General features: G+C 39.4%; 1 protein-coding gene across 1 annotated transcript in view; it reads right to left on the bottom strand.

The window, feature by feature from the left end:
• Positions 1-4,638: 4,638 nt before the first annotated feature.
• Positions 4,639-17,372, bottom strand: part of syne3 (spectrin repeat containing, nuclear envelope family member 3) — a 44,278-nt gene continuing 31,544 nt past the window's right edge. The window contains exons 16-18 of the mRNA XM_046412390.1: positions 15,754-15,933; positions 14,842-14,883; positions 4,639-11,009 (exon numbers count right to left, since the gene is read on the bottom strand). Of these exons, the coding sequence (XP_046268346.1) occupies positions 10,827-11,009; positions 14,842-14,883; positions 15,754-15,933 (405 nt within the window). The 3' untranslated portion in view covers positions 4,639-10,826. The remainder of the gene's footprint in view (positions 11,010-14,841; positions 14,884-15,753; positions 15,934-17,372) is intronic.

Below are 17,372 nucleotides of genomic sequence, written 5' to 3'. Positions count from 1 at the left end.
GGTCACAATCAATCCATGAGTCATTGGCTTGAGGAAATTATGTTTGTTAAATGCTGCTATAAAAAGGAACATTAAATAACAACTTTAACAACTGCTAATGTGGTACTTTACCACATTAGCAGTTTCTGAGGTGTTCATGGCTCAGAACAGTAACTTCAGTTTTGTCTGAATTTAGAAGTAAACAATTGCAAGTCATCCAGGTTTTTATGTCTTTAAGACATGCCTGAAGTTTGACTAGCTGATTCGTTTCTTCTGGTTTCATTGACAAGTACAACTGTGTGTCATCTGTATAACAATGAAAACGTATGGTGTGTTTTCTGATAACATCACCGATGGGGAGCATATGAAGGGTGAATAGTATTGGCCCAAGGACAGAACCTTGAAGAACTCCGTGATTAACTTTTGTGAGTGTGGATGATGTATCATTAACATGAACAAATTTAGATTGATATGATAAATAAGACTGAAACCAGCTTAATGCAGTTCTTTTAATGCCAAATAGGGGTTCCAATGTGTGCAATAAGATGGAATGGTCCCCTAACTCACAATCATTACATTTCATTTCAGAGGCATTTGGTCAATCCCAGAAATAGAAAACACATCCGTAATTGTTCCCAAATTAAGAATAAATTCTTTTCAGCAAACTTTTCAAATTCCAACGCACATTAAGAAATTGTAAACAAGCATACACAGGACAGGAACAGATTCATCCTTTCACTGACATTTCTTTAGCCTCATCTGCAGAAAACACACACATACATGCACACAAACAGTCTTGTTTCCATGCCCTATGAGGGCATTACATAAGGTTACATTCATTTCCTGGAGACTTTTTCACTACCATAACCATTACTTGCCTAACCCTGACCCAACACTAACCTCAACCTAAACCTTAACCTAAATCTAACCTTAATCTAAATCTAACCTTAAACAAAGTTTTCGTCCTAAAATTTAATTATTTACATTATGGGGACATTTTGTCCCTTATGGGGACATTTTGTCCCCGCTTGTTACTGTTTTACTGTTAACAGCTTTTTTTTGTCCCCATAAGGTAAGTAAAATATGTACACACACACACACACACACAACTATGATGTCCAGCTTCCTGTCCCTGTCTGATGAGTGACTGCCTAAATACGGACGTCTGAAGGCAGCCAAAGAACACACACACAGGGTCATCGTCAGTTTCACTCATCTCCATGCACTGAGACAACATGCAGTTCGAGGAAGGAATATTCAACACTTGACTGCACAAACACAACGCTGATTCAGTTTGTCTTATCATGCAGCTAACTACAGTAAAATCACAATGAGCATTACTGTTCTCTCAGCAAACGTCCACATCTGAAATTGGAACAGAATGTGACTTAGATGGCAGCATAGGTAGAGCTATCATAAAAATCAACAATACCAATCAAATGAAAATAATATTGTTATAGTGTATTATTTGGGCTACTCTAGCTATGATCAGATGTCATCACATGTCCTAGTGTAATGTGAAACCACTCTTGTCATGAATTTTTCATAGAAAAGCTGTTGAATTTCTTTAACTTTCTAATCAGGTGATGTTATTGGATCAATGGATCAACAAAACAGTTTAACACCCAAACCATGATTCCTAAGTTATTCCTAAAGTTATGTTGTGATGAAACCTAACAATACCTTAACACCATAGCATTGTTGCATCAGATTATTTTTCAGCAGTGATTTGTAACCCTACAGAAAAAAAATGAAGTGGTCCTGTAGTTCAGCATCAGATCATAAAACAGTCCTAGTACAGACAAACATGTATTTTGCCATTTAATTTGAGAGAACTTGTTGTAACTTTCTCATACTCTTCTGCATGTCATCTAAGTACAGGGAATGCAAATCTGATTTTTTCAGCTCCTTTTTAAAACAATGTAAAAAAGCATTTTTGGGTGAAAATCACTAAAAAGCTAAACACCAACCACTGATGTTTTTGAAACTTCTCTGACCAATAAATCACGCTCTTGTCTGGTACAAGTCAATCTGACCATTAGGCTTAGCCACAGCTCCTCACTCAGCACCCTCATCTGCTAACTGCTGTCCCTGCAAGCCCCTTTCAGACTCAAAAGAGGGATCTATGGATAGTTCCGGTTCCAGGGCTCCTTGATTAGGTCGCATTATAGATGAGGAAAGGATATACAGTTAGGCCCAGAAATATAATATATGTGGTGTGCTTTGGATCATGAGTTGTTCCAAGTCTTCTCCATACTTTCTTCTTCTCATCATTTTGGTACAGGTTGATCATCTGTCCAAAGAATGCTGTTCTCAAACTGGACTGGCTTCTTTTCATGTTTTTTGGCAAAGTCTAATCTGGCCTTTCTATTTTTGAGGCTGATTAATGGTTTGTACTTTGTGGTGAACCCTCTGTATGTGCTCTCATGATGTCTTCTCTTTATGGTAGACTTAGATAGTGATGCACCTATCTCCTAGCACCTAGAGTGTTCCTCACTTGGGTGGATGTTGTGAAGGGGTTTTCCTTCACCATGGAGAGGATCCTGCGATCATCCACCACTGCTGTCTTCTATGGATGTCCAGGCCTTTTTGAGTTCTTTTATTTTCTCAGAACGTACCAAACTGTTGATTTGGCCACTGTTAACATTTCCACTATCTGTCTGAGGGATTTCTACTTTTTTTTCAGCTTAAGGATGGTCTGTTTCACTTCCATTGAGAGCTCCTTTGACCGCATGTTGTGGGATTACAGCAACAGTTTCCAAATGCAAATGCCACACCTGGAATTAACTCCAGACTTTTTACCTGCTTAACTGATAATGGATTAACAAGGGAATAGCCCATGCAGCCCATGAAACTGCTTTTAAGTCAATTGTCCAATTACCTTTGGTCCCTTGAAAAAGAGGAGGCTACATATTAAAGAGTTGTAATTACTAAACCCTTCCTTCAATTTAGATGTGAATACCCTAAAATTACAGCCGAGAGTCTGTACTTTAAGCCCATATTGATTATATAACTGTATCTTGAATATGATTTGGTAAACAACTACAATAACAAAAGTTGAGTCAGTGTCCAAATATATATGGACCTGTATGGGAAATGCTCAGCTATCTCTGAGGAATCCAATTCATTCCATGAATAAATTACAGTTTTAAGTACATTACATTACACTACATTAACCATATAGATACAATCCAAAAATAGCTAGAATCATGCAAGCACATCAAATTTCATCAAATATGTTGTATTTAAGTGCTACATATATAAAAAAATTATATGAGATAGAAGCTTTTTTACGGGCCATGGTGCAGTCTGTATTGAATTTTCAGTCCACAGGCAAAGATTTGTAGAGTTTCTGCTGCCCTGACATCAATAAGGAATTTGTTCCACCAACACGGAGTAGCCAGGACAGCAACAGCTTTGATTTCGGTGAGCAGTGGCTGTCCCCTTTTCATAGTGGGGTGGGAGTATTTGGCTGACTGTAGCAGAACATAGTGGATGAGTTGGAGCCAACAGTAGCTCGTACATAGTGCGGAGGAGTAGGACAACCTGAATAGGTTGAAAACCAGTTGAGATGCTGCATTCTGGATGAGTTCCAGGGGTTTGATAGCTCATGCAGGCAAACTAGCCAGGAGTCAGTTGCACTTTCAGAGTGAGGAAAGGACATATCCTCTTGATACGGTGGGAAATGAATCTGTAAGAGTGGGTTGGCAGCAAAGGACAGCTGGTCATCCACTGTCACACCCAGGTCCATGCTGGGACAAGTTGGAGTTCTTCATACTAAAGGAGAGGCCATGCCTGTCTTGTTGAGGTTGAGCTGTGGGTGGTGTGGAAACACAGACTGAGAGATTTCAGCCAAAAATGCAGAGATTCATGCTGCCTCCTGGGTTTCAGACCAAGGAAAAGACAGTATCATTTGAGTGTCATCTGCATAGATGCAAAACAGAGCAAAAAGGTGATGTTTGGTTATGGAAAGGAAAGGAAAGGAAAGTGACATATCTTGTCATTGGAGGGAACTCACTCCAATGAAATTTGTTCTCTGCATTTAACCCACCCAAGTGACGTGCACACACACACAGCAAACCCGGGGCAGTGGGCGACCGCGTGCAGCGCCCGGGGAGCAGTGGGGGTTAGGTACCTTGCTCAAGGGTACCTCAGCAATGCTGCTGCTGCTGCTGGGTACCTCAGCCATGGACACCGGGACGGGGAATCGAACCAGCGATCCACCGGTTACGGGTGCGACACCCTAACCGCTGATCCACGACTGCCCCCAATGTTATGGTCTGGGTGTCTCATCACGAGGACCTTCAGGGTGGTTACAGAATTCCATGGCTTCATGCAATCTTGAGCTGGACTTGAATAAAAGTAATTTTGGACTCCACCTGTAAATATCAGCTATGTGAAGCTCACTACAGCACCTATAAGGATTGTCATAGAAGTGTTGCAATAACGCTGTATCCAAGAAACAATGCCATGGTATAACTACCTTTTCCACCTGTAAGAACAATATTACGAAGCAGCATAACAAACTATGAGGTATTACATGTTCTCTCATGGAGCATTCTCTTAAAGGATTCCCTTGTGTTTACTCTGCAGTCAAATGATGGTGGGATGAATCTTGTTTGTGTAATTGGTTAAATGATGACAGCACAGTTCCAGGAGTTAATATACAGCTACTCTTTATTCTCTATCAAAAACCATTGGTATTGAATACTACAGTAAGATTAAGTAACTTTTACTCAAGCTGAGTACTATAAAGGATCTATATTATGTCAAGTGCTTCTGTCCTTAAAAATAAAAGAATAAGATATGCCCAAGCAGAAAGAAAGTCGTGATTTTTGAAGGTTTAAGGGGATATGACGCAATGTCATATTCTCTTTGGTCCTCTTCGCTGTTAACATTATTGTGGTACTTTTTAAGGCTGTTGGACAGCCATGTGCAACCTCCATGCCACATATACAGACACAAACACTGAGGGAAGCTATAGGGTGCTTTCCATTGTTATTTAAACCATGACACATGCTGGTGTTGCCCACTGCTACTTGAAGATTCCAAAAGAGATGTGCAATTTATATTGGAATGAAAGAAAATAAACAGATTACCCAAATGTTGGGCTATTTCTTTAAGTATCTACAAATTACATTAAGTAGGAATAGTGCATTTATAATGAGACATTTGCACTGAAAATTGTTTTGTTGGACTATGATAAAATGACTACTCAGTATATCAGTGACGATGATGAATTTGATGACAGGTGCCGCACCCACCTCTGAAAGCCAAAACACTGATCGTCATGAGGTGCTCCACCAAAAACATAAATGTATCATGTATCATACACTACCATAACAATACTTACTTAGTTGCATCATATACTACTTTTTTTCAGCGTTAAAACAACAAAAAACTAATTTCACTGAGGAACTGATCAGGCTGTTTGTTGAAGACAAAATGTGAAAGTCTTTTACTGACTGATTTACTGACCAATTGAATAACCCTGTGGCTTGGTTATATTAGCGTAAGAACTAGAAAAGAAAAACATGGCAGACTGGTGAGGACTGGAACCTTCTTTGGACTGTGCTGGTATTTTTGCTCCATGTACTTGGCAGAGTGTGAGCTCCAGATTGCAGCACAGCTCGATGGGCCGGGCTGGGAGAGTGAGGTGAGAGCAGCGTAGGAGGCTGCACACATTGAATGGAAGTACAAACACACTGAACAAACACACACAGGCATGTAGATTAGATGATGAAAAGGTAATGATGTCTCTGGAGAAAGTGGACTATAGTAGCAGGAGGTAGTAACAGGATACATCAAATAATACAGAAAGGAAACAGATTTACACCGTAAACTGGGATTAGAATGATATATCAGCATCCTTATTCATATAGGGACAATAAATAATGGCAATCTGACTCAAGCATGTGCTAACAGTTATAAAAAATGTCTTTAGAGGAGTGCACATTACATCAGTAGAGGTACTGTAGAACAATCTGACTGAATCGGTCCATGCAAGAATCTCTAAACACACACACCACACACATATTTTTCATTGTCAATAAATGGCATAAAAAGAGCAACATCAACAATGGGCTAGACGGTCTCTCAGTGCTCCAGTCACTTAGTCTTGAAACAAAGCACACACAAACAACAGATTTCACTATATCTGAATAATTAAAATGCATTTTTATTTCATCTGAATAATAATAATAATAATAAAAAAAATGACAAGCTTGGTTAATGACAAGCTCTTTTGAATAATATGAAGCTCTACATTTTGTTTCAAAAAGTTAATAAAATAGAACTGTACCCTTTTACATAAAAAGCTCTCACTTGTCAATCATTACCTGCATTTTCATAATGAATACCTCCATCTCAGAGCAGTGAGATGGAGGTATTCATCTGCGGTCATGTGTACAGACAGTGTACTCAAACTATTCCAACGGTATTTCTCCTGTATATTTGCCACACACACACACACATTGTGTCTAAGCAACCAGTTGTGCTCAGGAGATTCAAGTCATGTCATATGTTGCATACGTTATCAGTGAACACAGTAAAGAACGATTGGAGCCCGGCATTGCATAGGCTTCTTTAAAGGACACATGCATAATAAAAGAGCAGTGCAATAAGCAGAAATATTGGATCTATATATATAGTCCAGCATGAACTCACACAACAGGTCTGAACCTTATATTTAACTTGGTTATATAAGTGTTTGACAGTACATTGGCTGCAAGTGCTTTACAAAGTCACACTTTGACTAAATATATGTGGTTATGGCACTCAGTACAGCTGATTAACATAGACTGTATACATAAAGCTTTAAGGCCATGATAACAACTGTATGTCTTCAAGAATATGTAATCTTACATGTAACATATTTACACATTTAAAGTCATCATCAAAATAATGTTCTGCTGTACACACCGGTGGGGTTGTTAGCAAATGAGTTATGGTTTACCTAACCGCGATTTTCTTAGAATCCAAAACCTTAAGATGTGGGAAATCTGGTGGTAAGCTCACCATCGTGTTTTCTTCATCTCTGTCTTGTTCGTTATGCGTTTAAAGAAACCTCAGAAACCACCCAATTTAACACCCAACGTGTCAGCCAGTCAAACAGTTAAAGAAGTATTTGACTTGGCACTTAAAACGCCCCCTGGACGCCTCCTTGGGGAGGTGTTCCGGGCATACCCCACCGGGAGGAGGCCCCGAGGAAGACCCAGGACACGCTGGAGGGACTATGTCACTCAGCTGGCCTGGAAACGCCTTGGGGTCCACCCGGAAGAGCTGGAGGAAGTGTCTGGGGAGAGGGAAGTCTGGGTATCCCTGCTCAAGCTGCTGCCCCCGCGACCCGGTCCCGGATAAAGCGGAAGAAGATGGATGGATGGATGGACTTAAAACCAGCCAACAGCTGACAGGACAGTTAAGTTCAGGCTTTTTACTAGATGATGTCGGTCGCTTGACTAATCAGGGTCTGACTATAAATAAGATATACAGTACATTATTAATAATCATAATGATATGAAGAAGATGTGACCCTGTGTTTTTACAGCAGAACACTGCGTGGTAACAAGATGATCAGGGTTACTCACCTCAACAGTCAGTGCTTTTAATGCTTTGGCTGAAAAGCTATTTTCCTGCTAGAATGTGAACAGTGCGGAATGAACAGCGCAACGTTCCTTCATAAAAAAAAATGTAACACTTTTCCTTTAATGCCAATAAAAAACACGGTGTAAGAGGTGTGGAAGCTACCTGTCACGCACAGTCTTTTCAGCGAGGCCTTCATTTCCTTACTGGAATATCACCAACTCTGTAGCAAACAAAGACTGTTGCTGTAACAGATTAAATTCATGTGGTCACTGTTGCCAAGGCAGCACGACAACTCAATAATAAACATGAACTCGGCCAAAAAAGGGAAAGTAACTGAGCGTGTGAGTCTGTGTGGGTATTTTTAGGGGTGTGCGTGGTGTGAAAAGTGAAAAGTGAAAAGAGATTTTAAAAAAAAACACAACTACAAGTTATTTGGGGGCTGGGATTGCCAAGGTTTACAGCTCAGGCACCGGTATCAAGAGCACTCTGTGGTCTAATAAAATGTCAGGGGCCGTGGCAGGCTGCTTTCTAATGGTTTTCATGGGTGGATTTGGGCTGTGAAAAAGACAGGTCATGTTGTTCAAGACAAAATAGCACCTCCAGAAAAGAAACGGATCGACAGCTTTCATGAGATAGTACAGTTCAAACAGGTACACAGGAGGAACAGAAGAAAACTAACTTGTATATATATATAGACCTACGTTATGACAATCAGAGACACCTTCTTATTCCTGTGTAAGTAAATCAGCTGTCATGAGAGCAGTGCTAACAGGATAAAAATAAAGGTTTTAAAATCTAAAGCTTACATTCAAGACCACAAAAAAAAAAAAAAAAAAAATCAAACATTCTAAAGACAAAATCAAGACAGGTTCATCAATCATCATTATCAGAAGAATAAACATATCTTTCTAATATGTGCTTATGAATCTTCATTTGTACTGATTCAGCTAAATTGTTACTGAGTCATCCAACCACATCTGTGCCTCCACACTGTGAGCAACATGAGTAAGCATCTCGTCCTTCAGCAGGTGTGAGCCGCCTCACTGCGAAAGCTTTGAGCTGAACTCATAAAAACACATTCAAAATCACTTTGACATTTTGTGACACATACTACCAAATTTCCAGCCTTTACATTCCAATTGTGTGGACAGTTGTGGACATTACAGCAATGTGGATTTGATGACACTGCATTCTGATTGCATAGACACTGGTGTGGAGTTTATCCCACCTCTGTGGCTGTGGCAGCTTCTGCTCTTCTGGGAAGGTTTTCTCTAAGGGATTTTGGAGCATTTCTATGGGAATTTTTGCCCATTTAAATAGTGGAGCATTTCTGGGGTCAGACACTGGTGCTGGATGGGGGGTGGCTGGCTCATGGTCTGTGTTCTGGTTTGTCCTGGGGTGTTTGATGCGGTTGAGTCAAGGCTCCGGTCGGGTTCTTCTTCATCAGACTCATCCCACCATGTCTTTGTGGACCTTTGTGTGGGCTTTGTGTGGTGTGGCGCAGTCATGCTAGGGCAGAAGGGGGCCTTCCCTGGCCTGCTGCCACAGGGTTGGGGGCATAGCATTGTCCAAAATGTTTTGGTATGCTGAAGCATTAAGATTTCACTTCACTGGAAGTAAAGCTGAAAAACAGCCCCACATCACACCTGAATTCAACCACAAAAAAGGTGTGTCCCAATACTTTTCCCTATGTAGTGTATATGACAATACAGAGGATGGAGTGAGCACTTCATGGACCACTAAAGCCCCTTAGAAACAGCATCAACATGATGATGATGAAAATACGTGATGCCTGTTCAAGATCCTCTCTCACTGAGTTGCTCTCAGTATGAATGCACAGTCACAATCCCGGTTGATTTCAAACTATTAGAATTTATAAATTATAAATAACACACAATTTCAATTTTTGGCCTTAAAATCTTTAAAGAGATGAAACATCACAATTTAAAATATAAAGCTGCACTTCGTAGGTCTTTGCAAACTAGCTACTTAGCTGCTACATGTCATTAGCGGAAGGTCGCTTTACCACAGAAAAGTCTGTATCCAGTCTGTGTTCACGGCGGGTTTCTACCCATGAGGTGGGTATAGCTGCTTTGTTAGTTTGGAAGATGCGAGACTCATGTCCAGTTCTGTTGTTGTAGTCTTGACTTGGATCTTCTAGTACTCGTTCCATGCGTCTATCGACCACGGCTTTACAACTCTCACCACATGTGCAGTGCAGTGCCTGCTAAAGCTTCTCACTATAATGATTTCATGATTCCAAAAGATATTTTAACGTTATGGCATATTTTCCATCACTTCTGCTGCTGCGTACCAAATTACTGTTTTAACAATGAAGACGTTATTTCTTTCTATTACATAACAAAACCTTATACGTTCTTATCACTGTGCTTTGTAAAAACAAGGTTTCTTGTTGTGACAAGTTGGTCTGTTTTTTTAACAATAAACATCCATGCTGTTAAATATTAACACACTTTCTATATGTTATTTTGAGATGCAAAAGACTGAATGTTTTTATGTACTATAGCAATGAGAGTGTGTCCTGCCCCTTCATAAGTGTGATCAGGCTACTGGTCTACTGCTGATGTTCAGATGAACAGGATTTAGTCTTCAGTAGATAAAAGCTGACAACCATATTTAAAGTGTTGGCTAAACGATGACAAAAAATGACTTTGGTTTACAGATGTTACAGCTTCTATGGTCTAGTTACATAATACTTAGAAACTTTTTAAATAAGCATGGACTTTGTAGTCCTGCTGGATTATTGGAGTCCTGTTCATACTTTGTCATAGATATGTACATTGTATGATACATAGTTAAAAAAAAGACCATGATTTTTAAGATGCAAAGATGAATCGGATGGGAGGTTCAGCTGAGCTGACATTTGATGCCGTTGTCCTAGGATAATGTGGGATTTGTCATTTGCAGATGTGCGTGCTACTCCAGGTTGTGGTTTCCTTCATAGATCTGGGTGCCTCTTAGTAGCAGTGGTTTTAGTAGTAGTAGTGGTATTAGCAAAGTTATTTAAGTAAGAAGAGTGATTTTATAGGAAGTATAAGATTTCTTGCAAAGGAACATAGAGTGTGAACCTGCACAGCCTTGTGGCCCTATTTGTAGTGTGCTGAAGTCACACATGATGAGCAAAAGGCAGGGCAACATGTCAAGTCAAGTCAACGCGTCCAGCTTAAGCCGTGGTCCATTATAGTCACATAAACTGCTTTAGAAAAAAACGAGATGAGACATTACTCGATCTTGGAGATTTCCTATGTAGGTGGTGGTCCGTCGTAGCGCAGCATGATGTTGAAGGATCGGGCGAAGTTGTTCGAGAGGGAGCAGCTGTTGCCTTCATCCATGAGGGGCAGCAGGAAGGCCAGCAGCAACAGAGCCAGGAGGAGAAGCCACAGAGGAAGAGCCAGCCGACACACCCGCTGCAACAGGCTGGGCTTCTGTAACAACAATTGACGCACATGTGAACACATATGTAATGCGGGTTTAATCCTCAAAATAACTGCAAATGGCACTGCGTGTCTTTCAAATTTATTTATGGAGTCATACAATCTATATGTAACCACAAGAGGCTGCACATCACAGGCCCAGTGCAGCCAAGTGATTAAAGACATAGATGCCACAGTTATGGGACGACAGGACACTTGCAAGTGGTTTCTGAATCTGTCTTCCCTTAAATTACTGAAACTTCATTTCGTCATTAGTAAGGGACCGTGTACCATATTAAACATAACTGTTGCAAGTCGATTCATCATGTTAAATTTAGCTTCCAACATGTACAGTCCCTGCATTTATGAGTGATGACAGACCATTAAGGGTTTAGTTTCTAGCAAATACCACATATCAGTTTGTAATTTGAAATAAGTGACAGTCTTATTGCAGAAGGTTTACCGTAAGCCCTGCAATACTGGTGGGGCCTTTGATTTAGCAGGACGTGCTATGCCTTTAATATTTGCCTCTAAGACTGCACATCCATGTGTACCGCTGCAAGCGCTTTGAGATTTTTGTAATATTTCTTTGTTTGTCAACGGCTGCGAGATACAAGACAAATGAAAACAATGACGTCATTATTTTTGAAAAATGAACCAAATCTGCAAAAAAACAAAAAACGATCAGATGAAAGCAGGAGCAGCTCACCCACACAGTCAGAAACACTTTCTCTCAGACAGTTATTCTGTGACTCACACTTACCGCCAACATCCTTCCTTCACTCTTTAAATAAAGATCACACAGGTTCCAATTCTCATCTGCTTTTATCTTCATAATCATTTTCATTTATTAGAAAAGCTTCAAAAGCTTTAATGTTTAATCTTGTCAAATAATTCAGTTTTGGTGTTTAAAGAAGGTTTTTGGGGTTTTTTTTTTACTGATTTTGACGAGCTGTCATTGTGTCAGACCGGCTTCAGTGATAACATGAATCATCTGATGGTGCTCCAGAGCTTCCTGTGTTGCATTCATTAACAGCAAACCCTTTCTGTTTGCAGCCATTTTAATGGTGATGGTGTCTTACAGCAGGGAGGAAAGAAATGATAGAAACAGGAAAGAAACAAGAACACAAATGAGATCCAGAACTAACAATGTGGTCAAACACTTGAGATGGAACAGAGTCTGTCTGCTCTGTTGTACGGTTGTGTGTGTGTGTGTGTGTGAGTGTGTGTAAAGTTTAATGGTTGATGGAAGAGGAAGTGAAACTCACTAATCACACCTCCATAAGACAAACAGTCACCGGGCAAAGGTATGTGTATGTTTCTTAGAATCAACACACTGCCCCAGTTTACTCTGAGTGCAGGGTTACACGTGACAGAGAAACGCAGCTGTAATTTAAGGTCATTAAGCTAACAATATTTGTCATATTTTATCTTGCTTTAATAGTGTTTGTGCTTTGGAACTACTTTTACTGCAATAGCTGGCATGGTAAAAACAATTTTTTGATTGCTGTTAGGTTACCATCAATGAAACTCAACATTTCCTTCAGATGTTTCATAGTTAAGAGCCTAACAGGCAAAGGAGTGGTTATGTCCTTTGAGCTTCTGGAAGACTTTTACTTTGAAAGTACTCAGAACGTTTTACACCGTGCGTTTTGTTACCTCATTACCTAATTTCTCGTGTACCCGTGAGCTGTGACAAAGAAATCTGTTCATGGTTATATGGCTGGCTTCACTAATGACTGCTGAATGGCAAAATTGCTTGACCAGGTCCAATCACTAACTGTTAACCTAATGTATAACTACCATGCTAGTCAAAGTGTCCAGACCACTCCCATGCTGTAAATAGAGGACTCTTGTGTCCAGCTCAGTCCAGCGAGCAGCCTTTCTATTTAGGATATATAACTATGCCAACAATATTTGATTTCATTTGTCACTATTTTATCTTTTTAAGGGAGGTGGCTTCATGAGCCTTTTTTTTTTTTTTTATATTTTTTGTTGGTCCACCAATTTAATTGAAACGTTCACATTCCCCTTAGGATAGACTGACTTTTCATCTTTGCTTTATGGTCAAATATGTGGAAAACTAAAGATTCAGATCAGCCTCACGTTTATTTAGTATTTTATGCTAAGCAGCTAATATTAGCATACTAAAATGCTAAACTAAACACTATATCTGCTTAAACACTGGCATGTTAACATTGCTACAGCCTAGAGACATGGAGCCCAGCAATAACAAAGCAGGCAGGAATAAGCATTATACCTTGATTTTAAAGAGTCAAATAGACATAAACTTTAAAATCTGATTTTTTCAGTTATTCTAGTATATAATAAATAAAATGAAATGAAATGATGGTTGTTTTAGCTTCATGGCATCAGAATGGAAAAAATAGACTGCGTGACTGAACAAACCATCTAGTCAATAAGGCAACCAAACCCTTCTCAGGAGGACCAAGGCCGACTGAAGCAAGCAGGAGCAGGACCCTCAGCCTGTAAAGGCCGTGTGAAAAGCCACTGAGGAGGAGAGGAATGTTTGGAGGGCTGTTTCAGCCGGCCTGTGTGAGGGGGTCAACAGGGTGACTGAGAGGGGACGGCATTCTTTAATCTGCTCACCGCCCACTGTTTACTAAATGAATGGTGTGTTGGGGGGTTGGTTCGATATGCTTGATTTGATGCCATTCTTGGGTGGTCAGGTCAGGTGTTTGGCTCTTTACAGCCTAAAGTCCTCTGGGAAATTTCAGTATGCTGAATGAATGCAGGAGAGCACGCGGTTCAGGCTAAGACAGACCAAAACATTATGATTTCATCAGGTAATATTCTCTCATTAATCCTCCACTACAATGGAAGAGTACACAGAACATTTTCAGTTCCTTTGGAATAAATACAAGAATTAGCACTGATGGTCGCCAGAGATGAAAAGACTAAAGAAAGAGTGCCATCTGCAGAACTTCCACCTCCATAACATCTCTAATGTGTTTCATTTAGTGAAAAACAACAACAACAACAACAATAGCAACAAGGACCAAACATAAGAGATTAGATGGGAAAAAAAAGAAGCAGCTTTCTGATTTGAACTTCAAAATGGTTTGTTAGCACCGTCAGCTGAGGATCTGTATTTTGTTCTCTTTTTAATCTCTGATTTTGATACTATTTATCAAATTGTCAAACATGCCCAGCTTCTTACATACAAGTATTAGCTTTTCTGCTCTCTTTAATCTCATTTTAATCTGAACATCCTCCTGTATTGAACTGTTGGTTGCACATTCAGGTTAAGCTTTGGGAAATTGGCATTTTTATTATTTTTTGTTTCAAATTTTGTTATTTTCAAATTCTTTTCAACACTTACAATAAAGGAAGGAGTATACACCTATATTTTGCAACTGTATTTAAACATATTTGATCAAAATGAAATATACAAGAGTTATAGCATTGCAAGGATCCCCTGCTTGTTGAAATGCACACGTCACTTGCTTGATAACTAGCTATCAGGAGGGGCTGAGTTCAGTCAGGAGTCGTAAGTCTAACTTAATTAAACATGTCAGCTGATTAATTATTGAATAGCTAAGTACAACAAGTCAAGAACTCGTTAGCTCTCTAACAAAATCTATTTAATAATATAGCATTATGGAATACATAAAGAATTCATTTCATGTAAGTAAAGCCTCATTTGAAATTTTTGCAATCTAATATTCTGCAGTGCTTTTTTCCCTCTAACAGTGGGTAGTTACTCATGGAAATCTTAATCTGAGTATTAAGCAAGTGAATACTGATAATTATTATTTTAACCACAATGTGCTGGTCAGTAATGCTGACTCACTTCTTTTATTGCTAAATAGTTTGGTGTTACCTTTTGCACCTTTGCTTCGATGGGTGCTTCCTCTTGCAATCTCTGCAAAGATAGAAAATATTTGAATCAATTCACAATGTTTTGTTTGTTCAAAACCTCAGCAAGAGTTATACACATTGTACCCAGTGCATTGGATTATCATAGTAAATTCAAAACACATTAGGGCTTGTACTGACTCATACAGGACCACACTACTGAACTGACTTTTCAATGTCATAGCACAGCTTGAAGGGGTGTTCTCAAAAATCATATGAGCTTGTGAACACATCTGGTTAAACTGCATCTGGTGAAGCCTGTTCAGTCTACTGAGCAACAGCTTCTCTCCAGATGTGTGACAGAAGCTTGAATGAGCAAGCAATGCCCTAAATTGGATTATGCTGCCACCCTGTGGTGAAAAACAAACAACCATGACGCACAAATCAAAGTGAGTACACAGCAGGTCCTACAGGATTCTGTAGCACAGTTAGATGCAAACAGAATGTCTGTGATTACCTTTTATTTAGGTAAAAAAAAACGTGTGTCCCAAACACTCAAGGTCATGAATACACTATTACCAGCTACAGTACAATATCTATATGAGTCTATGCTTAATAAGGCAAAAACAATGTATAGCTCTTTCGTATATAATCTCACATGTCACTCACTGACATGTAACTAGAGCCAAAACCTGAAAATAAAAGGTGTGAGCTACAGCCAGAGGGCACTGACACAGGTAAGCAGCTGCAGCACAAACACACCTGAACAGCTGAAAAGTCAGTGGATATTTTTCTCCGCACTTCTGTTTCACCTCTAACCTTATCTTTTCATTGCAGGCTCGGAATTGGCTTCAGAGAAGAAAATGTTCCATTGGTGAACCCTAATGGTTATGATACATGTCTCTTGTTGTTAGTCGTTTAGGATGGCTCCTCTCACCTTGACACTGGTCCTGGCCCTGACATCTCCCCCATCTTTCAGTTTGGACTTGTAGAGCATCCAGCGGTAGCGAAGTTCCTCCAGATCTTCTACTGGCTGAGAACCAGCCTCGCTGCCCCGACCCTCCTGGAGCAACAGCTGAAATTGCTTCTGACCCCAGGACACTCCTTCCCTCAGAGCCTGCACCAGATCACAGCAGACATTCAGTTATACTGGACTAGCACGCAAAAAGTTCCTTTTTGTTCTGCTTTTGTTCCTTTGTAGTGCAGACATGACAAGAAATGATGTTGACAACAGTGCTTTTCTCTCAAGTCAGCAAAATGGCATTAAACATTAAGTCATTAGACTGAAAAAAGTTGAAATTTGGAATACTGACAGATTACACCAAACAAAAACCTTCTGCTGTACATTCAGTTGCTTTATTGGAATTATTATTATTATTGCAATCGGATCTTCAGGATGAACAGCACAGTTCAAACAAGCGTGCTGTAGCCGTGGACGACCACAAGTGGTTGTAGTAATTGTTAAAAATGAACTCACTCACTTGTATAGCACCTATAACATGCCAACAATAGCTACATATTTCTAACATGACTTGTCAGAACTGCTCCTCAGGGAGTATACAAACAGACTCCTGCACCACTTTCCCTAAGCACGACCCCGATTCTGAAAAAATCTGCCATATGCTGTGTAATTAAAAACAGAATGCAATTGTATTGATCTGAGTCTTTTTAAAGTATCTGGTAATTTAAGTTTTCAAATAAATGTAGAGGAGTAAAAAGTACAATATGTTCTTCTAAAATTTAGAGCAAAAGAACTATGATTTACTGTTGTGCTGTATTGTATTGTACATGCAGTACTTCAGTACTACTTTCCACTGCTGTATGGCTATAACAATGGCGTGAATGGATAGGGCTGATAGGGTTGCAGGCAGCTAAAACAAATGACATAATATTTTGATTTAGACACAGGCTACATTAGTAATATAAGCCATGAGTGGCTTGACAGTTTTTACTCAGACTATATAAATGGGATAGTTATAAATAACATTTGGTGTCATATTTTTTTGCATGTAACTTCGCATATATCATTCGTGGATTAGTTGCCTATGCACATAAAACCTGCACAGAAAAGAGATACATAAAAGGTCTATCAGAATCGCCATTATCACATCTTTCCTACTTTATATTACAGAGATTTTAAAATTTGGAAGTAAATGTGCAACATACACGTTGCTGCTGGTCTATGATGGGTAACAGAATTGAATATGATCTCATACATTCTACAAACAATTGTGAATGGATGTAAATATTGGCAGAGTGTGATAAATCTTTATAGTATCCTAACAGCCCAGGACTGAACTTCATATGCCAGTAAGTAAATTAAGTTAAGCCATTTATTGTAATTCAATTCAATTCAGTTTATTTATATAGCACCAAAGCACAACAAAAGTGATCTCATGACACTTTCCAATTAGAGCAGGTCTAGACCAAATCTTTAATTCAATTTTGTAACACAGAGTACAGCATCTAACTTAACTCATGTTAGTTGTCATTATGCACTGATATGACTGGACACCAACGGCTGCTTTGTAGAAGAGAAAATGCACAATTCTAAAA

The sequence above is a fragment of the Scatophagus argus genome, chromosome 15, assembly GCF_020382885.2.
Source record: "Scatophagus argus isolate fScaArg1 chromosome 15, fScaArg1.pri, whole genome shotgun sequence".
NCBI classification, from domain to species: Eukaryota; Metazoa; Chordata; class Actinopteri; family Scatophagidae; genus Scatophagus; species Scatophagus argus.
The sequence above is the reverse complement of the archived record's forward strand: the minus strand, read 5'-3'. Positions and strand labels throughout refer to the sequence as shown.